Source organism: Pipistrellus hanaki (genome assembly GCF_964339955.1).
Source record: "Pipistrellus hanaki genome assembly, chromosome: 3".
Taxonomy (NCBI): Eukaryota; Metazoa; Chordata; class Mammalia; order Chiroptera; family Vespertilionidae; genus Pipistrellus; species Pipistrellus hanaki.
This window is the reverse complement of record NC_140505.1, coordinates 129,518,509-129,540,857: the sequence shown is the minus strand read 5'-3', so window position 1 is coordinate 129,540,857 and position 22,349 is coordinate 129,518,509. Positions and strand designations below refer to the sequence as shown.

General features: G+C 40.1%; 1 protein-coding gene across 1 annotated transcript in view; it reads left to right on the top strand.

Annotated features, from left to right (window-relative positions):
- Positions 1 to 8,395: 8,395 nt before the first annotated feature.
- MYRFL (myelin regulatory factor like) overlaps positions 8,396 to 22,349 on the top strand; it is a 103,731-nt gene continuing 89,777 nt past the window's right edge. The window contains exon 1 of the mRNA XM_084878931.1: positions 8,396 to 9,729. Within this exon, the coding sequence (XP_084735057.1) occupies positions 9,684 to 9,729 (46 nt within the window). The 5' untranslated portion in view covers positions 8,396 to 9,683. The remainder of the gene's footprint in view (positions 9,730 to 22,349) is intronic.

Below are 22,349 nucleotides of genomic sequence, written 5' to 3'. Positions count from 1 at the left end.
CGTACCGTATACAGGTAATAAATTTCCTTTATTTTCATTTAACAATAAATGTGTACCGTATTCTTCTTCATGGAAAAATAAGACATCCCCTGAAAATAAGACCTAGCGCATCTTTGGGAGCAAAAATTAATATAAGACACTGTCTTATTTTTGGGGAAACAGAGTAGTTGTTGAAAGGATAGAAAGATAAATAAGGAGTTTGATGTGTGTAGCACCAGGGGCTTTGAAAGGGAGTGTGGGTTATAGAGTATATACTGTATCTATGCAGAGTATACATTAGTCATAGAATCACTTGATCTCTAAGTTTCAAACTGTAATACTGACATCATATGGAGAAATTATTTATTAAAATTATAAAAGGAAAGTGTTTCAGGGTAGACATATAGTAAGTATAGAAAAGCAAAAAGAAGAAATGACAAATCAATCTCATCTAGAGAAAGATACTGCTAATATTTTTGAAGAATAATTTCAGCTTTCAAATATTTCTTACCTATATATACATAGTTCTGAAACTAGTAGTAGACTTTCTTACTTTAAAATTTTAAGTATTTTTCTACACATTTAACCATGTTAAGGTTTTGATTATAGGATGTTAGTATAATTTAATTGTGTTTGTAGATTAGATTATTTAATTTTTTTATATCAAAATGCTGTGATGAGTATGTTGTTGGGTTAATTTCCTTCTTGTAGATGCCTAGAAGTAAAAGTGTTGGGTCTAGCAAGGTATATGAATATTTTAAAATATTTTATCTGTATTGCCCAATTTCCCTCTAGAAAATTTGAATCAACTTATATTCACAGCAGCACTGTATGAGAGCTGGTATTCAGTCCTGTCTCAAAGTCTTAGTCAACTTTACGCTGTAGAAGTCTTGGTCACCAGGATGGACTGGAGTCCACAGACAAAAGGACATTTGAGAATGATATAGAAGAAGCAATAGTTACCATGCCAGCTCAAGACTCTGAAAGTGAACATGAAAAGAACTTTGAATCTAGAATTTTATGTCCTGATAAATAGGTATTCTAATGTAAGGGCATAATAAAAATGTTCTCAGAGTTTCAGAGCTTTAGAAGATTTTCCACACAAAGATGGAAATTAAAAAACACCTTTGGAGAAATCACTTAAATATAAAGAGAAATCAATCCAGGAGATGCTACGAGAGATCTAGGAAGAAAAGTGATCAGATATTTAGAGAAAGTTTGTTGATAACTTTAAAAAGTATAAATAAAAAGTAGGAATCCCTGCTGGGTGGCTTGATTAGTTGGAGTGTCATCCTGTACAGTGTACACTAAAAGGTGGTGGGTTTGATTCCTGGTCAGGGCACATACCTAGGTTTCAGGTTCAATGCGCAGTTGAGGTGTATGCAGGAGGCAACCAATAGATGTAATGTCTCCCTCCCTCCCTCCCTCCCTCCCTCCCTCCCTCCCTCCCTCCCTCCCTTCCTCCCTCTCTTCTTCTCTTCCTCTTTTTCTCCTTCCCTCCCTCCCTCCCTCCCTCCCTTCCTCCTTCTCTCCCTCCCCCTCTCTCTCCCTCCCCTATCTCAAACCAATTTTTTTTTTTAAAAGTACGACTAAAGAAAATAAAGTATATCAGTAGCAATCTAGAACTAAAATTCTTTCTAATTTCAACACATGGGAGTGCAAGGAACCAGAAAGCATGAAGACAAAGTTCTTGTCTTGTTAGAAGAAGATGGATATCAATGAAAAAAGAGAGAAAAAGGAAAAGTTGATGTGGAAATGAAAAGATTTAACTACTGGATTGTACAGCTAAAAGGGGTGATCTATATGGCATGCGAATTACATCTCAAAGCTGTTTAAAAACAGTTTTAAAAATATGCTCTAAGATGGTGAGATAAACTCGCCAGTGAAAAAGATAGTTAAATTGGTTAAGATATACTTATAGACAAAGCAGAAGGACATGAAAATATTTAAAAGAAAATATAGAGAAAAAAAGACATCCAGGAGAATGAAAAGGTTAAGGGATTAAGAAGTACAAATTGGACCCTAGCTGATTTGCTCAATGATTACAGCTTCAGCCTGCAGACTGAAGAGTTGCATGCTCGTTCCTGGGCCCACGTCAGGGTGCATGCAGGAGGCAACCAGTCGATGTATTGCTCTTGCATCATGTTTCTCTCTTCTGTCTCTTCCCCCTCCTTCCCTCCTCTCTAAAAAACCAATGGAAAAAATTTCCTAGTGTAGAAATTAAGAACAACAACAAAAAGTACACATTATTAGTTAACAAAATAGTCACAGAGAGTTAAGTCAATAATAATATATAATTGTGGATTGTATCTGTATACTCCAGCCACAAACAATGAGAAACAATTAAAGAAAATATCAATTACAAAACAGTTCTAATATGTGTAGCAACAAGACTGACCAAATAGGTGCCAGATCTGTATACAGAAAGTTGTAAATTTTTACTAAAAGGCATTAAAGAAGACTAGAGTGTTTCTATATTAATGAGTAGGAAGACAATAAAAAAAAGTCAATTCTCTCCCAAATTGATATATAGATTTAATGTATCTTCAAACTAAATTTCAACATTTCTCCGGGAGTTGACACACTGATTTGAAATGTTCGTGTGCTGGAGTAAAGGATGAAGAATGATCAGGGGGGACTTCTGAAGAAAAGAGAGGGAGAACTTATCTTACCAGAAGGACTGATGAGGCTAAAGTATTGAAGAGAGTGTGACATCAGTGCAGAAACTGACCAAATGGCCAATAGAGCAGAATAGAGAGCTCCCAAATGATTCACACATACATGTACATCACCATAAAATTTACATGTATGTGTGGGTCTGGTAGATCAGTGTTCTGTAGATTCATGGCATGGTAGATCAGTGAACTATTAATTACTAGTAAATGGGTCTGACAAAGGGAAAATATAAAATTGGCTCTGTTTGGGCAGACAAAATGAAACATTGGCTACATGCATGCAGGACAGTAACAGATTGAGTGAACAAGCAAACTCAGAAGACTACATATGACAATACTTTTCTCATAAAGCACAAAATCAAACAGAACAATTACTTAGGCATGCATATATATGAGACAAAACTTAAAAGAACAAGGTAGTGACAAACACAAAGTTTAGGATAGTGTTACTTTGGGTGTGAGGGCGGTAAAAGAAAAGAACTGGGAGGAACAAATATAAGAGTAAGTCATTGTTACCGTTCTCTCCCACCTCAGTTGGATGATGGGCTAATTGGTTGTTAAAAGTAAGTACATGGCCCTAGCTGGTTGGCTCTGTAGTTAGAGCGTCAGCCCACAGGCTGAAGGGTTGCAGATTGGATTCCAGTCAAGGGCACATACTTGGGATGTAGGCTCCATCCTTGGCCCTGGTCAGGGGTGTGTAGAAGGCATCCAATCGATGTGTTTCTCTCACATTGATGTTTCTTTCCCCGTCCCTTCCACTCTCTATAAAAAATCAATGAAAAAAATATCCTCAGGTGAGGATTAACAACAAAAAAAGGTAAATACACAGTGTGGCTCAGTGGTTGAGCATTGATCCATGAACCAAGAGGTCACAGTTCGACTCCTGGTCAGGGCATATGCCCAGTAGGTGGCAGCCAATCAATGATTCTCTCTCATCCTTTATATTTCTATCTCTTCCTTTCCCTTCTTCTGAAATTAATAAAAACATATTTTCAAAAAGTAAATACATGAATAGATGAATTAAGAGAATCATGAACAAGCCATTAATGGTATGTTATGAATCAAGAATTATGATTCGTCCAATTACATGCACTTGTGTACCGAACCACAAAGTAAACGTGATTACAGGACCTGATGATTACATGGATTTGGAAGAGAGGAAAGGAGAGAAATCAGATCTGAATCCTAGGCTTTTGGCCTGAGCTATTGCTTGAGCAATTTATTGAGATGGGAAAATCTGGGATAGGGGCAAATTACATATGTGTGGAATAGAGACAAGAATTTGGTGGTCAACACATTGTTTGAGATGCCCATCAAGTACCAAAGTGGAGATGTTAGGTATCTATGACATTTACAAGTGTAAATTCAATGATCAGATCAGATCATTTACAAGTGTAAATTCAGAGATCAGTTTTGGATCCGGAGGGAGCTTTGGGGTGTGTGGGTCAGACAAGTAAAGCCTTGAACCCTGAGTTACTATGGAAAAGAAAAGGGTTGAGAGGACTACCACAGAGGAGCTAGCAGGATGGCAAGGCAGAGGAGGGCGAATGAGTGTGCTGATTAATTTGGGTTCAGAATAATATTTCTGGACAGAATTTAACTTCTCAGATTACCAATTCTAAAAAGGAGAAAAAGACTTTTTGATAAATTTCTATAAACAGTTGAGGTGAAGAGAAAGCCTGGCCTAATGGAGAGAACTCTGGATCAGGAGCCCTCAGTGGACTCCTGAGCAGATCCCCTAAAACTAGGAGGTTGCTGCTCCTCCCTGGCCTCAGTGAAGGCCAAGCCAGGTGTCCTTGTGGTCTCTCAGCTCTAAGACAACTATAGCCTTTGACTGAGCATCTACCTTCTGCACTGAAAGAACAAAGAATTTGGTTTCTGAGCATTAGGCCTTGGTCCTTGAAAGAACTTGCAGCCATCCACATACCACCCCACTGTGTAAATCCTGTGAGTTTTTGTTTTGTGCTTCCAAAGAGTCTAAAACAGGTCTGCTCTTATTCAGAAAAAATTTTAAAAGATCTTCTTTGTTGTGTTTTTCCCCAGGTAAATATTTTTTTCCTATAAGACACAATGTTTAAAATAAAGAACGTTCAAAGCAGTATGAATTTGTGTTTAACTTTTATGCTAAAAAAAATTTTTCTTTTTTTTTCCCCCATGGAATACAGTGCAATTACAATCTCAATAGACAACCAAGTTTCCTGTTTTTGATATGTAGACAAATAAAGACCCAGGAACTTCTGTAATTTTTTTTTTTTTTTTTTTTTTTTTTTTTTTTTTTTTGTAGAGCTTCTAGAAACAGAGATGTCCTCCTCATTCATCCACATGTATTTGAATCTTGTATGTGTGAGCTTTCCTAAAGCTCCTCTCAAGGAAGTACAAGTTCACATACCTGAGGTCTGAGCACTAAAATCCTGGGCCTGCAGCCTCAGGAACAGTCGCAAGGGAGACAAGGTTTCCCTTACATCCCCAGCTTTAACCCCATCCCTGGTTTAACCACAGCAGCTCAGTTTTTATCTGTTTACCTATTGGAGTTCTCCAGGAAATTCAATACCAAACCAAATCCAAACCATGGCTACATTAGATAGCCAAGAGTATACATTAGCTCTGGCCAGTGTGGCTCAGTTGGTTGGGCGTCACCCCATGCATGGAAAGGTTGCTGGTTCATTTCCTCAGGTTGCAGGCTCAATCCTCAGTGAGGGGCATGCAGGAGGTAGCCAATCGATGTTTCACTCTCACATCGATGTTTCTCTTGCTCCCTTCCTCTCTCTCTGAAAAATCAGTGATAATAATAATAATAAAAAAAGGAATATGCATTAGATATTCAACTATTTAAAGAGAATGGATTGCCACCGAGTCTGCCCAATAGAATCAGAAAATGTTAGAAGTCTCTCATCTAGGAAAGATGGGGAGTGTTAGTTGTCTGAGAGGGAGAAATTTCCACTTAAATCCAAAATGAAATGCCGCCAACTGGATTGTGCTCTCACCTGTGTGTTCTGGATTCATTAATATTCATAAATATTAATTCATTAATATTTGTCCAACAACTTCCTTGTGAATTCTCTTGATTTCCCTCAAGCCCTGTTGGTTATTATAACCTAGACCTTGTGACTTAGCCTGCAGGCTGAACTGTGCGTTCACATGTATGCTATTTCACCTTGATAAGGTTTGCGTTTGCTTTTCTGTTTGTTTTTCTTTTAAACAAATTAGTTGTAACTTAATTTAAAATTAAAATCTGCATTTCCATCTTCTCTTTAAAAATTGGCGGTTTTGACAACACGGAGCCCACATTGTTGGAGGAAGTTTAGTGGCTCCCTCTGCTGGGGGCTCCACCCTGTATCAGGGCTGTACTCCAGCTTGCTCTATGCCCACCACCCTTGACTGTCTCCCTGACACCAGGACCCAGGGTCAGCCGTCAGTGATCAACATGCTTGCGTGGTTGGTTTCTCTTATTTTGACCCATTCTACTCATTTACCTGCCGGCCCCTGTAACTGTTGGAGCTTGGGACTCCCAATTCTAAGCTTTGCTTCTCAGCTCATTTCCTGGATTCTGGATTCTAGTTTCTTTCTCTGAGATGCTTCCTGTCACTCATTCCCTGCTGCTGAGAGTGTGAAGTGCCTGGGCGAACTGTTGAATAGGATCCCAAACCATCTTTTTGGCAGAGATAGAGTGTGATGCTTGCTCCCTGGCCTCCAGAAAACTTGGCTGGGAGCTTCTGAGTCTGGATTTAGCCGGAGGCGACATGCTTTATATTCATTCATATTGCAGCTAAAGGCTTAGAAATCCTTTTCAAAATAACATTTGACTTCTTCCCGGCTCCCCATGTCAAACCAGGAGCCAATTCTTCTTGGTTCTATATCATCTTCGGACGCTATGACTACCTACCCGGATTCTTGCAGATGCTTCTGAACTGGTCTAACTGTAGTCACCGCCCTAACCAACACGTTCGAACACAGCTATCTCTCTGAGTTAGATGTAATGATATCATGCACCACAACTACCCAAATAGAAATCATATACTTAGATATACTTACAATGAATATGCATAGAATCAAATTTAGATTTAGCTTAACATCCAATACCTACTCAAACCCTTCGTAGCCTATTCCCCATCTTCTCTCTCACCGGACCAAGCACGCACTATCATACCAGTCTCTGCACCTGGGCTCTCTCCCTTCCAAGCCATTGCTCAGGTGTTCAAAGACCCATCTGTGTTTGTCTCCTCACATCCCAGCTCTCTGTGACACCTTTCCAGATCCTCCCAGGTGAGTGTGATCAGAGCTCAGCTATAAAATGTCACCTCCTAAGCATGTCCCTCTGGACCACCCTCTCTAACCCATTTCCCCATTTAAGTATATATAGAACTCTTATCCAGTGGCATGTGTCTTTTTGTCCATGTCTCACTAGACTGAGGGCTCCATGAGAACCGGGACCTTATTGTCTTGATCATTGTTTATTGTTGGAGGGTGGGAATTTTTGAGCACTACTGAGGCTGTGGAATATGCCCCAGATAGAGTTGTCAGTGCTGACATCAGGCCAGGCCTTGAGATATGGTCTCATGGCCCCTTTCCAGCATATAGGCCTTCTTTTATAGAAAACTGTCAGCTTTCTAAAGAACAGGATAATCCTCCGACGTTGCTTGGGAAAAACTGTTTTGTCTTGGGTTACTTGTTCTGCAAAAACAGGATGTGATTAATATGCTTAAAAGTGGTCCTGCACAAATGGTCAGGGCTGCTCTCTGGACGCCTGTGTGGAGAAAGGCAGAGCAGTCGCCGGCCGGCTAATAAAGGCTCCCTAAATTTTAATTCGATCTGGACTCCAGTGGTCATTCACTTGTGTTCACTCTACGGCACTTATCTCCAACACCTGCAACAGCGCTCACACATACATGTGGATGAGCGAACCGTGCCTTCCTCTGTTCTCTTGGGTGCTCTCCCCAGCCCTTATCAGAGGCCGCCTTCAGCGGCGTTGCTGGTGTTCTTCTCACGCCCTGGGTTTGAGCCCATGGTGGGCAGGGACTGTTATTCGCTCACCTTTTTATTTCCTGTGCCCAGCAGAGAGTTCAGTTCAAGTTTAATTGGAACACGTAGAAAATTCATTTCTTCAAACAACTTGATGGCTTGTCCTTAAAGATCTGGGACTCAATGTGACCTTCAAAGTAGAATTCTGAGCCTCTCTTTGCCCCCCACCCCCACACAAAATTAGTTTGCTCATTTTAAAGGAACAATTTATGGGTATGAAGTTTAAAAAATACTTATTAAGAAGTATACTAAATTACCTATACTAATCCTAATAATAACGAAACAACCAGAGATATTCAGAATGTGGAACATTCTATCAGACAATGGACTTGGACTGTAAAAAAAGGGGCGTTATTATAAAAAGCCAACTAACCAACCAAAATGACAAGAAGAGTGTTCTATATTTTTAAAAATATAGAACCAGAGACATTACATGAACATTAATTGGATCTTTAATCAGAAAAAAAAAAGAAGAAAAAGAAAAATCAGCCCTGGCTGATATGGCTCAGTAGATAGAGCATTGTCCTGCACACCTAAGGATTTTGGGTTGGATTCCCAGTCAAGGACATGTACCTGGGTTGTGTCTCTTTCACATTGATATTTCTCTCTCTCCCTCCCTCTCTCTCTCTCTCTCTCTCTCTCTCTCTCTCTCTCTCTCTCTTTCTCTCTCTCTCTCTCTCCTTCTCTCCCTTCCACTCTCTAAAAAAAAAATCAATGGGAAAAATATCCTTGGGTGAGTATGAACAACAATAACAAAAATAAAGCAAAATAAAAAAATCATAAAAGAATAAGATATTTTTGGAAAGTGGTGGAAATTATATATAAACTATCAATATTAAATTAATGTTGCAGTTTTGGGTATGATAATCATTATATTGTGACTATGTGGGAGGATGTCCTTATTTGTGAGGAGATTTATATACAGAATTATTTCTGAGTGAAATGCCAAGATGTCAGCAACTTATTTTCAAACGGCTCAGCCAACAGGTTGATATATCCAGAAAGAAAATGCAAGAGTGAGAAAATACTAGTAAATAGTAAATCTATAATAGATGAAGAGTATTCGTCATTTCATGGAACTATTCTTTCAGTTTTCTATAGGTTAAAAACTTTTTCAAAATAAAAAGTTTTGGAAAAAGAAAAAAGAAAGGGGGCTGGCTGAGAGAACTGTTTTAATTTGCTAATTGTATTTTTAGGATATCATTAAACAAATGAATAGTTAAGCTGTGAAAATCAAACATTTATTTGGGTCTGGCTTTATGTTTAAGAGTGAAACCAACTGGTAATGCAACATAAACTTGTTTGTAAAAATTATCAAATCAGAAATGCAGTTTTATTGCTCATAAGAGGGACTTCTTTTACTTGATGGTTTAAACTTTTCAGAGAGAATAAACTCTGAGGGATATAAACTACATGTGTATCAAGCAACATAAGTTTTAGCTGTGAGTTAATTTAAAAATATTAAACAAATCCCAATTTTTTGTTGTTACAGGCCTGCTCTTCTGGGTCTCTGTCAAAATGATTACCTGATTGGCCCCTTTTTCTAGGCGGAAAAACCTACCCTGTATCTTTGCTTGGCCTTGTCGAAACCAATCAGGTAGATAGAGGGGGTGATACAGGCACATTGGTGCAACAGGATGGGCAGGAGATAAGGCTGCCTTTATTGCCCACTTATGTAACGACGTGTGTCCCTGAGGACAAAGGTCCTTAAAACGAAGGCGAGAGGCAGAGGAGAAGCGCCTCCCCGCAGGAAGATCCATGGACTGGCTACCACGTCCCGCTCCGGACATTGCTTTCCCTGCGTGGTTGAATGTCCTTCTGGTTTTATAATCATTTTGATGACTTCACCATCTCCCTGGGTCTCTGGGCACAAGAGATGCTGAAGACACACTTCACTCCAACAAAAAGAAAATGAAGACTTTCCGAGAGCACTCCTAGCCGGGGACTGGTGGGGACAGCGGGGCTTCACCTCCGGACAGCCCCGTCCGGGAGGAAGCACCCCGCAGCACCATGGAGGTGGAGGGCGAGAGCGAGGCCCTGCAGCAGTTTTTCGAAGGTAAGAGATTCCCGCACGGAGTTCACGGCCACGGACGCGCCCTTCTGCGACTCACTCACGCCTGGCCTGGGAAGAAATGCTGCCGTGTTGACTGTCCTAGAATGAAAGGGAAGGTTTATTTGCTGTGTTTGCTGTAAAAATCAATAGTAGAGGTAGTGATTTAAAAACAAAACCAGGACTTCCTTTTCATAGCCTAGTTATAAAAAAATCAAGGGGCAGCTTATCTGTTACTAGTATTTGTCCGCATCCTGTGCTAGATCTTATTCCTTCTGATTCCTTGAAACTTTAAACAGCCTGAAAGAGCAGAGGAACACTCTTCCCTCATTCCCATCTCTATTTTTTCACAGCAGTTTAAAAATGTGTAACCGAATAATGATTGGCTTTTGAATGAAATACCTTCTTCTCCCAGGGAGAGGCGCCTTGTAGGACAAGGTTAGACAGATTTCATTCCTCCCCAAACCTAAAAACAGCAGCAGCTTCTCACCTTTCGTTGGGGTGATATTCTGATGGCGAGTCTGATGTCAGCAAGGACGGACTCCACGTCAGAGCGGCTTTGGTTTCTCACCGGTGAAGGGCGATGCGGCCACAGCTTTTACACACTCGAGGGCGATTCCCAGGCAGGAGTGAAGAACTGAGGGCTGACCTGCCCATTCACAGAAGCCAGGGGGCAGTTAGCAGCGTTCTGAGGAAGTGCTTTTGGGATTTCTTGTGATTAGTGAAGTGTCTGACAGATGCTAGATGTTTAAAGGTTGAATTGAACTGACCCAAGGCTGAACAGCGATGACCCCTGAAGAGCAGTCAGACCAAAGAAATAGTGAGATTCTCGGCCACTAACAGAAGGAGTCAACACAATACGGTAGTTTCTTGGTAGTGGCTTGGCTGTTGCCAGAGTGGTGGGAAGAAATGGAAGACCAAGAGATTCTTGCGTTATCTCAACCTTGTGATCCAACCCATCAAATGTCCTGTCTCTGACAGTGTCCAACTCAGGGTGCCCACCTGGGTCGCGCTGGGCGCACAGTGGGCACCCTAATGTTGCTGGATTGTTATGGCCTGATTTTACATCCTATGTAACTTTCATTCCAGCAGTAGACAGCAAGCTCCAGGCTACAGCGACATCTGCTTTATTTTAGAGAAACCACTAATTCATTTTACAAATGCAGAGTCTACTTGAGTTCTTTCTTGATCTGGAAAAAGACCTGAAAAAGTTTATCTGGTCTACCTTCCTTTTGATGAAAGTGCTGTCATACCTAGGATCTTATACTGTGCTTGCTTGTACTATTTTCAGAAGTTTCTGGGGATATAGTTTCCGTAAGTTCCCTGTGTAGCTTATTACAATGTCTGATTATTATAACAGTATCTTTCTTAACCAAACCAAACTCTGTTGCTCCATGAAGCCTTTTTTGAGAGGCAGGGGAATCTTTTTCCATGGAAAGAGAATAAAATGGTCAGCGTTTTCCTTGTATTATATTTGAGTGAACAGATAGAGAAAATGGTAGACTTTAGCAATAAAAATGGAGGCAATAGACGATGTGATCCTCACCACCTGAAAATTACACAACTAATTGTCAATTTTTATTTCCTACTTCAGCAACTATTGATCACTTACTGTGTGCCAAGTCCAATAATCACCTCTTTGGAGCTTTTTTCTTAGATTATAATGGTTTTCTTTCTCAAGTATTTCTTAGAATGAGAACAGCAAAACTAGAATGACATTCTAACGAGAAGGGCCAGTTTGCATGGTGTGTTCCTGTAGATATGTCAGTTTCTAAATAATTGCGATCTTGTATGAAGAATCAGGATCTGAAAATCAAGAAAAATTTTGGCAATTTGTTACCCACTTGAAAGCTGTTTTTCTTCATTTCCTCAGGATCTTTGTACTAAGAAACTAAGTTCTATATAATGTAGTTTTCCTTAGGAACACTTTTGCTTTTAAAACTATCTGAATTGCCTTGACAGATGCCAAAGTTGCAGGTTTGATCCCTGGTCAGAGCACATACAAGAATCAACCAATGAATGCATAAATAAGTGGAACAACAAGTTGATATATCTCTCTCTCAATCTCTCTCTCTGTCTCTCAATCTCTCTCTCTCTCTCTCTCTCTCTCTCTCTCTCTCTCTCTCTTTCTCACCTTCCTCTCTCTAAAATCAATCAATCAATAAAATTTTTAAAAAATACCTGGATTGACAATACCATCTTAAATTAATGGTCATAATTGTCAAAGCCATTGAGATCTTAGTTTTCACTTTAAAGTTTTAAATATGACCTTACATTCTCAATTTGCTTTCTTATGGGTATTTCTTTTGGACTGCTTTGTATCAGAGGACTCATCTTTTATTCCCATACTTTTTAGAACAGATTAAAAACTGCCTTGAGAAGAGTCTTTTGTTATTCATTATATTTAATCTTAAAAGAGGAAATTTCTGAATTGTTGAGAAGCTCTTTAGCTCATTCTCTTTGTAATGTCCTGAAGTAGGTTTTCAAATGTTTCTTGACTGATCGTGAAAGCAAAAAAGGAGATTCCTGCCCTGACTGAGAGGAGTGGGAAGAACTACTTAGTGAGGCTTCAGGGAGGAAAGCGGAATTGTTGAGTAGAAGAGAGATGCAGCTTGGAAAAGTGCCTATGTGGGGTCTGTGTATAGTACACCCTCAGTAATATTTATAGAATAAGTGAATGAAAGAATTGTGCAAAAGATTATTCTATGCTACAAACAGCTATTAAACTCTAGATGCAGAGAACCGGGCAAGTTCAAATATAGGAAGAGGAAAACTTGTGCAGTAGCAGAAAGAAAGGTCCAGTGAATAGAACAAAAAGAGGCTGTTGAGACATAGTAATGGCATTAGAAGTTTAAGTTTAAAAAATTTGGCTCTCAAAAGAAATTTCAGTCATTGTACTGTTGATATTTGGCTCTGTTGACTAATGAGTTTGCTGACCACTGTCCCAAATCAATAGATTCAAAGTGGAACTCATTATCCTTTGCCTCCTCCCCTTTATTCTTCACTTCCTCCTGAATTCTCTTCAGTCTCCAACAAAGTCCCAGATTAGAAAGGAGGGTGTCACTCTGGACAGCTCCTCTTATACTCATAGCTAATCGTTGCTGAAGTCTGTTGCTTCCACCTCAGAAATGTCTTTCAGTCGTAACCTGCCCTTTATTCGAAAGGTCATCTCTTGCTAGAGCCTCCTAAGTTCTCTCCTGTGCTAATCACCTTCCATTTCACTCTTGGCTCAGAAGGATGCCATTGTTTAAACATTCCTGTTGAATCTGCATTGCCTGAGCTTAGCATAATGGTCCCTAGCAACATCCCAGCATCCTCTCCGGGGGACTGCCCCGTACTGACTCTGTCAGAGGCAGTCTGATGTGACTGGTTAACAGCATGCTCCAGGGCCAGAGTTATAACCTTGACTCTGCCCCTTGCTAGCTGTGATCTTGGGCAAGTTACTTAATCTCTCTGTACCTCAGTTCTTTATCTATAAAAGTGGGTTAATACCAGTATCTATCTAATGGGGTAAGGTGAAGGTTAAATTATTCAATATGCGTAAGGTTCAGGACAATACCTTAATTACTATGTGTCTGTTATTATCATCATAGATATTATTATTATTGTTATCTATCCCCCAGGTGCACTTTTCATGGTTCCTTGAATATACCCTGCCCTTTCATAACACTGGGTCTTTGTGCCTTTTGCCCAGAATGCACTTTCCTACTTCATCTAGCAAGCTTCCCTGGGCAAAGTTAGAAGCAAAATTCTCCATGCTTCTGTAACACTTCGTCCATACCTTTGATGTGCACCCTTCACATTGAAGTTTAATTTATGTGTTTACATATCTGTCTCCCACAGAAGACAATGATTGCAGCTAGGCAAGTACCTCGCTTTCATCATCTTTGCAGGCTTAGTTAGAGTTTTGAATTACTAACTAACTAACTAACTAACTTGAATACATGTTAAATGAATACGATTCTTGACCACAAAGCAGTGGCCTTAATTACATTATACAAAGATTTGTGCTCCTTCTCTTATAGATATTTTTTTATCAGAACCAACTCGGGAGCAAGTCAGCTCCTCAGCAATGTTTTTTTTTATGTGGATTACGTTTGGATCTGGGACCCATAGCCATGATCTTGCCCTAGGAGTGGTATGTCTGTTTCTTTATTAGCAAGAAAGGAATAAAGAATGGAGGTGGTGTGGTGCGCGGTAGGATACATGGCAGAGATGCTTACTGAGGGTGGAGGAATTCAAAATCCAAGTCCATAATTGAGAGGTTCAGGCTGCAACTCAAACCCATCATGACCTGAGAATCAGCATCAAAACTTGTGAGTCACCAGGAGATGTTGGGATTCAAACAGAGGATGGAAGCCATAGTCCTGAGCAGAAGCAGAGGTCTAAACACCAGGACACCAGTCAAGGTTGTAGAAATGACCATGGAGATTGTCTGACCACAGCGTCTTTCTCAGCTGAGGCTGTATTTGATAGGACACCCACCTCAGTTCTGGAAATTGGGCTCTATTACAAATCACACACCTTAACCCTGAGCTCCTGACTCCAGCCTGCACGGGTGGTGATGACCGACATGGTGTTGGGCACAGGCTTTGTCAGAGCACTGCGTGGTGCAAAGCAAAAGTCTTTAGAGGGAATGGAGGCAGCTAGGTGTGCTCACAAGTGCAGTCAACAATATTAACTCTCAACAGTAGTGCAAATTACTCTGGGGTCAAATTCCATCTCTCCTGAGGATTTAAGATTCTGCTTTGGTAAATGACTTGCCCCTCTGAGACTGTTTCCTGTCTATCAAATGAAGTAGGTAAACTTAATAGGAAAAGAATAAGAATTAAGATGATGTATGTGAAATACTTTGCATAGTGCCTAACATACAATTATTTGCCCAAAGAAGCAATATTGTCATTGCTCTGTAAAGACAAATGTTTATTCTTTTAAAGGAGCTCCCATCAGTAAGAAAACCACTACCACTTAATGAGCACATGATTTCATGTAGGACGTTGTATTAGGCCCTTTAGCTATATTAATTCTTAATTTGCACAACAAAATGAACAGGCAGTTAATGTTATTACCATTTTAGAGATGAGGAAACGGAAATTCAGAGGTTTGTACCTTGCCCGAGGTAGCACAGCTATTGTGCTTCTGAGCTTGGAGTTGGACAAAAGTCTCTTTCTCTGAAGGCCTGTGCTCCTAGGCACTGAGAAGGGCCTTCAAAACAGGTGGCAAGGGAACATCTGTGAGTAACTGTGGAACTTAGGGCTCCTGTAAAATAACCAGGGCTGTGTGTGTGTGTGTGTGTGTGTGTGTGTGTGTGTGTGACAATTTGCATGCAATTCCATTCTGTAGATGAAATTATTCTGGACTGTTAGCAGTTGGTACCATCTGGCATTTTTTTGGCAAAGCCCAGCTCTAGCACCTAAGATGAGGTGTTCGTGGTTTAACAACAATGGCTTATGTTCATGGAGCAAGCAGCTACAGAAACTCAAAAGATAAGGCTACTAATAAGAATACAAAGATCGGCTTGGTGCATAACACAAATCCATAGAGGGAACTGAGGCAGCTGGGTTTACTGGGAAGAGTAGTAGAAAATAACTCTCAATCTTGTCCTTTTTGGTAACCAGATTCAGGACAAAAAGCCCAGCAATTGTACCCTGAGATCTGATTAGCAGTATAAAAAACAGTTGTCATACACAGCAATGGAAAGTAGTGTGTTTTAAGAAGAACATCATATGATTTGATAGTTGGAAATACTGTCACTCCCATAGGATTAAACTGATCAATATCCTCAAATATTAGGAGCCAAGAAATATGGTTCCTAGGAATCTCTATGGTGTGTGTTTGATGGCTTAGGCCTGGATTCAGGCAGACCTCTTCCTGCATTTAAAACATGTTATGTGACTTCTTAGATTTGTTACAAAGCTTCCCTAACCCAACAAGGGGAGAAAGAAAGGGTCATTGTCATTGCTGTTTATGGAAAACAGCTGAACCTTTTTCCCGTTTGCATCTGTAAGTAAGGGCTGAAATTCAAAAAAGAAATTAAGGAGAGCAGTAAGGAAGATTACGAGGAGGTGGGAGAAAGCAAGGTCGGGTTGGATTACAGGATAATTAATAAGGGTTTGAATCTGGTTTTTCTGTTTATTTTCAACATTGGGCCAATTATAAAAGCTTCAGTATTCTTCATGTGTAAAGTAGGGATAATAATACCTACCTCTTAGGTGTGTGAGGATTAATGGTAAAATGCAGACATGATGAAGTAAATGATAGTTATTGATCTTTAGAATAACATTTGCAAGTGTGAAGGAACCAAATTGTTGGCTTTATTCTGGAACAAGAAAGCGTACAAGCTGCATATACAGGGTGTCCCAAAATAATGTGTACAGCACTCACTTTAACAGCTGAGAGCTCAACTGGTGTTTTGTTTGTTTGTTTGTTTGTTTTTGTTTTTTTCTAGATTTTACCCGTTGGAATTAATAATGGCAGCCAAAAGCCAAAGTTGTATATATTTTGGGGGACACCATATATCTCAACACATTTCTTTTTCTTTTTTTTTAATATATATTTTATTGATTTTGTACAGAGAGGAAGGGAGAGAGATGGAGAGTTAGAAACATCGATGAGAGAGTCTTCGGTCAGCTGCCTCTTGCACACCCCCTACTGGGGATCTGCCCGCAACCAAGGTACATGCTCTTGACTGGAATCGAACCCGGTACCCTTCAGTCCCCAAGCCGACGCTCTATCCATTGAGCCAAACCGGTCCCGGCAACATTTCTCTCTCAGAGGGAGTTATTACAACTTCTACAAGTTCACAGTCATTCCAGAGACTTTATAATCATAAAATCCATTTATAGCCTTTAGTTGCCAAGCAACAAAGGACAAAGTACTGAGCATTTCTTTTATTGCAGGGGGAAAAAGGCTCAGCTTTTCCATGTTAGTCTTGAAATCAAAATTTTTCAGAAAAGACAGACAAGGAAACTTAATACCATGTTTCCAGGGTTGACGCATTCCTCGTTTGGGGGTAGAATCAAAGCTGAAAGGGGTACGTTGTTATTATGGCTCTAGGCTATTCAGGAACAGGGCTTATATTTTGTGCTGCTCTCACTGTAAGAGAATTGGTCCTTTGATCTCTTCATGGTCTTTTGGGAAAGGCTTGGGTGATGTAACATACAGATGAGAACTATTACGTGAGGATCTTGGTAACCACTGGCCGCAAACAGGCCATTCAGCCATGCACTGGCAGGGCTGGGGAACTGGTTTTGCCACACATAATTGAACTAAATTCTTCACTTCTTTGAAAGGCATGTTGACGTTAGAACATCCAAAACTGCAGAGAATGTTTATGAGTTTATTTGAGCCAAACTGATGACAGACTCTGGGGAGCCAGAGCTCTAATGTCCCAGAGGTGAAGTTTCACTGCTTCTTTTGTGCATTTGAAATTAAGGAGGAAGTAAGGAAGATTATGGGGAGGCTGGAGAAAGCAAAATTGGGTTGGATTACAGAATAGTTAACAAGATTATTTGCCCTCCTGTGGGTGGTTATGACTTATTTGGCGGGGAGGAGGGGTAAGTGTTAACCAAGGTGCACAGAAACAAAAAACAGGTCTTGTTTAAGGCACAGAGAAGCCTTTTACAATAGTTAAGAAGTTGTATCCCTGGGGCATGACTACCCACCAGGACCTGTCCAGATCACCCTGTGAAGTTCCTTTCCATAGAACCCAATGTTTTCTTCACAAGTATCAAAGCTTTCAATTACTTCTATGTTGTTCTTTGTTATTGTTTTTGTCCCTGGATAATCAGTAAGTAAGGGGTGAAATTAAAAAAAGAATAGAATGAATACATTATTATTTAAAATCCTGGTAAGTACTCTAATACAGCTTATAGTTTTAAAAAGCTCTTAAAACATCTATGGAAACATTTTTTTTTTCATAGCTCTTTGTCTATGCATGCATATTAAAACAGTGAAAAAGCAGATTATCTTTTTTTAAAAAAATGTTTAATCAGCTTTAATCAAGATAGCAAAAAATCTGCCCTGGCTGGTTTGCTCAGGGGTTAGAGCATTGGCCCTGGGACCGAAGGATTGCAAGTTCAACTCCCCATCAAGGGCATGTTCCTTGGTTGCAGATTCAATCCCTAGCCCTAGTTGGGGCATGTGTAGGAGGCAACAATCAATGTATCCCACTCACATGGATGCTTCTCTCTCTCTCCCCAACACCTCCTCTCTAAAAAAACAATGGAAGAAAAAAAAATCTCAGGTGAGAAATAAAAAAAAAAAGAAGCTCCCAAAGCTAAAACAATCCAAATTTTCATTAAGAAAAGAATGAATAACAAATTATGTATATTCATACAATAAAACACTCAACAGTAAAAAAATAAACTACTGATTGGTAGCATAATGCCATGGATGAATTTTTAAATTTTTATGTTTACAATTTTACAAAATAGTGTACTGAAATATACTAAAGAGCATATACTTATGATTCTATTTAGCTCGATTTAAGAAGAGGTAAAACCAAGCTATGGTGACAGAAATCAGAACAGCAGTGCTGGAGGCAGATTTCTGGAAAAGGTTGTGAGGCACCTTTCTGAGGTCAGAGAGTTTCTTGATTGAAATTTGACTCCCCTGCTCCTCATATCCGTTCTGCCTGTGCAGTAGGACTCTATAGATGGAAACAGTGAAGACAATGATCCTTTTTTTTCTCCCCTTGTTGAGTTAGGGAAGCTTTGAAACAAATCTAAGAAGTCACATAACATGTTTTAAGTACAGGAAGAGGCAAAAAGGACACTGACAAATGATCCTACTTAATAAAAGGCTAATATACAAATTGTCCCCTCCAGAGTTTGACCAATCAGGAGTTCGTCTGTTTGCTATGACCTGTGCTGACAGTGTGGAATGAAGGAAGGCCCAAGCCAACAGCCAGCAGCTGGGGAAAGAAGGCCCCAAATGGCCCTGATCGCCAGCCAGGCCTAGGGACCTTACCCATGCACAGATTTTGTGCACCGAGCCTCTAATTTCTTTTAAATTCTACATAGTAACAACTAGTCAAAGACTCTTCTGCTGAGAGCAAATGTCCTTTGGGACAATTTTTGTGCATGAATATAAAAGAATAAGAAATAGCTGTTAGCATGACTAGGCTAATTTCAACTGATCAGAAGAAAGGCACTTTAACGTCTTCAATTCACACATCTCAGGAAGTGTGCCTAAAGCATTTGAAGAACTATAATATTCTCTTTTTATCTTCATGAACATAAAACAAACACAAAAATCTTTCTCCCCTTCTCTCCCCCTTGGAGAAGCAGGCCATTACAATAGGTATAATGACCAGCGTGATGGCATTTTGCAGTAGAGAGGAGAGATTGGGCTCCACTTTGAATACAGGGTGAGTGAGTGGGCTAAATGTTTAACCAAGGAGCAGGGGAAGGGGATTCTGGATAAACTGACCTAACGAGATCCTTGCTGAATGCAGGCTGGGGTGACCAGACATCACCTGGGGTAGGGGGAGGATGGGAACCTGATTTAAATATTGAAGGTGATCAGATACCGAGAGGGCGGATGCTGGTTAAACTGACAGTGTTAGAATTCTTGTTACAGTTAAAAACGGCCAAGAGAAACAGGAAGTCGGCCTCACTGAAAAGTTCAAGGGAGTTGAAGTACAGTTTGGTCAAGGAGAGAACCTGTGGAGTTATATATGTTATCACATTTATGATAGTCTGCAAGCTCTCCGGTGGTAAAAACCATTTCCTCTTTCAAGATAAGGAAACAGGCCGAGAGGTTCCGGAGAACTGGAATTCAATCCAGTTCTGCCTGCCTTGCAGTTCCCCAAATTCTTACACTTCTGCCTCCGAGTCACATGGGCTCCTTCCTTCTGGAATACTTTCTGGCCCTTGTTCACCTGGCTCACCGCCATTCACCTTAGGCTTTGGTTCAGTTCCCTCCTCGTTCCCGTGAACTTTGTAGCTCTTTGCATTTCACCTTTCCAGGCATGTCTGTCTCCTATGGACAGCTGGAAGGAAGGAACTATGTCTCATTCATTCTTGCACCTCAGTAGGTAGGAACCAGCACACAGTAGGGACTCAAACAAATTTGTCAAATCAGCAAATATAGAACTCCAAGCCTGGTCTCTTTCCAGGATTCCAAGTATTCCGGGTTTTCCTCTTTTATTTCTTGCATCTAAGAGGACGAGAGTCTTTGTCTCACACTTGGCTGAAGACTCAGCCCTCAGCTGGTGTCCCACTGGGCTGTGCCCTCCCTCTCTGCCTGGCTTCGCAGGACAGGAAGCATTGCTGAGGCAGGACGGGCACCCCTGAAAGATGCAGGGTGGGCAGCTTCTTTGTTACATTTTTTTCTGAAGTTGTGCCATGCAGGCTCTGTCCATGAGGGCCTTGATTTAATATCCAGCACTGCATGTTTCAGATGAGCCCAACCCCCTGTAAAGCCTGTAGTGGGATCCCCCTCTTTAGCTATTCTTCCTTTGGGACGATCCTCTTCTTTCTTTTCCTTCTCCTCCTCTTTTTCCTCCTCCTCCTCCTTTTCCTCCTCCTCTTTCTCCTTCTCCTCTCCTCCTTTTTCTTCTTCCTACTCCTTTTTGGCCTTTGGGAAAATTAGACTTTCTAATAGACAAAACCAGAACAATACTTCTTCAAACTCCTGAACATAAATCAATAAGATTTCTTGATGTGTTACAATTAAATTTCTTTTTGTCAGCTTCTTTCCCAAATTTATCTTCTATGGTTAACATGCATTTGTGTTTTATTTCTATACTAGTGTTTTCTTTTTTCCTATATTAGCATTAGTATGTGTGTGTGTGTATGTGTGTGTGTGTGTGTGTGTGTGTGTGTGTGTGTGTGTGTTTAAATATATTTTATTGATCTTTTTACACAGAGGAAGGGAGAGATAGAGAGCTAGAAACATCCGCAGACCGACGCTCTACCACTGAGCCAAACCGGTTTCGGCAGTATGTGTGTGTTTTTAAATTTTATTGATATCAGAGAGGAAGGGAGAGGGAGAGAGAGATAGAAACATCAATGATGAGAGAGAATCTTGATTGGCTGCCTTCTGCATGCCCTTTACTGGGGATCGAGCCCAAAACCTGACCAGGAATTGAACCTTGACCTCCTGGTTCCTAGGTTGATGCTCAACTACTGAGCCACTCTGGCTGGGCGAGGATACATTATTGAGGAGAAAATGGACTTAATGTGTTCAGAGAGAGGAGAGTCCTTGAGTGTTTTGTTTTTTGTTTTTGTTTTTGTTTTTGTTTTTGTTTTTAAAGGGCTGTCAGGTCCAGAACTGAAGTTCTGGTAGACAACCAAGACATTTTTTCTTTTCTTTTCTTTTCTTTTCTTTTCTTTTCTTTTCTTTTCTTTTCTTTTCTTTTCTTTTCTTTTCTTTCCTTTTTTTTTTTTTTTTTTTTTTTTTAAATATATTTTATTGATTTTCCACAGGGAGGAAGGGAGAGGGATAGATAGCTAGAAACGTCGATGAGAGAGAAACATAGACCAGCTGCCTCTTGCACACCCCTCACTGGGGATGTGCCCGCAACCAATGCACATGCCCTTGACCGGAATCAAACCCGGGACCTTTCAGTCCGCAGACCGACGCTCTATCCACTGAGCCAAACCAGTTTCAGCTCATGTAATTGTTTTAAGCCAGTTATCATAATCTCAGTTTCCTCCACTCTCTTTCCCTTACATTTCAGCAGCTGTAACTCTTCTTTACAACCCTTTCCAACATCCTTTTATAAAGCAAATTCCTATATTTTCTGAAGTACTTAATGATATTAATAATAATTTGATGCCTTTTACATTTTTATTAAGTGTGTTATTGTTTTCATTAGTTTTTAAATGGTTTGCCCAAAACTTTCTTTTATTACTTCACATGATTTTGCAGAAAGCAAGGTTGTTCAGTAAAAGATATGTTATAGTAGAAAACACCTGAGCCCCTACAGTAATAACTGTGTTGGCATTTAAGCTTGCTAAGACGATTTGCTCTTCTGAAACATGGGGATTATGAAATGGGGTTCCTTTCTGATAGAATAAAATTATTGTGAAGACTAAACGGGAAGGTGACTATAAAAGTCTTAGCACAGTATCAGCATATACAAAGGGCTCAACAAATTTACCAAATATTATTATTATTCTCCATTGGCCATCTCTCACGTGGCTTGTCTGTGATTCTTTCTCACTCTGTTTGTTCTCCTCTGGATACCCTAGTATTTGTCATCATTCTTCTGAAAATGTGGGGCCCATGTCACCAAGCCTGGTCCTGTGCATAGAGGAACAGGGGCCTCAACATCCTAGTTCTGTACTCAGTGATTTTATTATTATAACCCTGCAGTAATTTATTTTCTTCCTTATTCTTCCTTATCACCTATTCACTAATAAGCCAAGTTACCCTATCTCATACTTAAGTTTAAAAGGTGATGTAAAGCTGAATGCTTAAGTCACTAAATTTCATCTTGCCAGTCAGCCATCAATCTCGCCAGCCCCGATGAGACCTGATTCTGGCATATTATATTACACCTTGCCCACCTCCGGGCCATCTGCATACTTGGCCAGTCTGCTTTCTTTACACTTGTCCCAACCACAAATAACCTTATTGGGAAGGATGACAACAGAGTCATTTTATACTGAATTTTA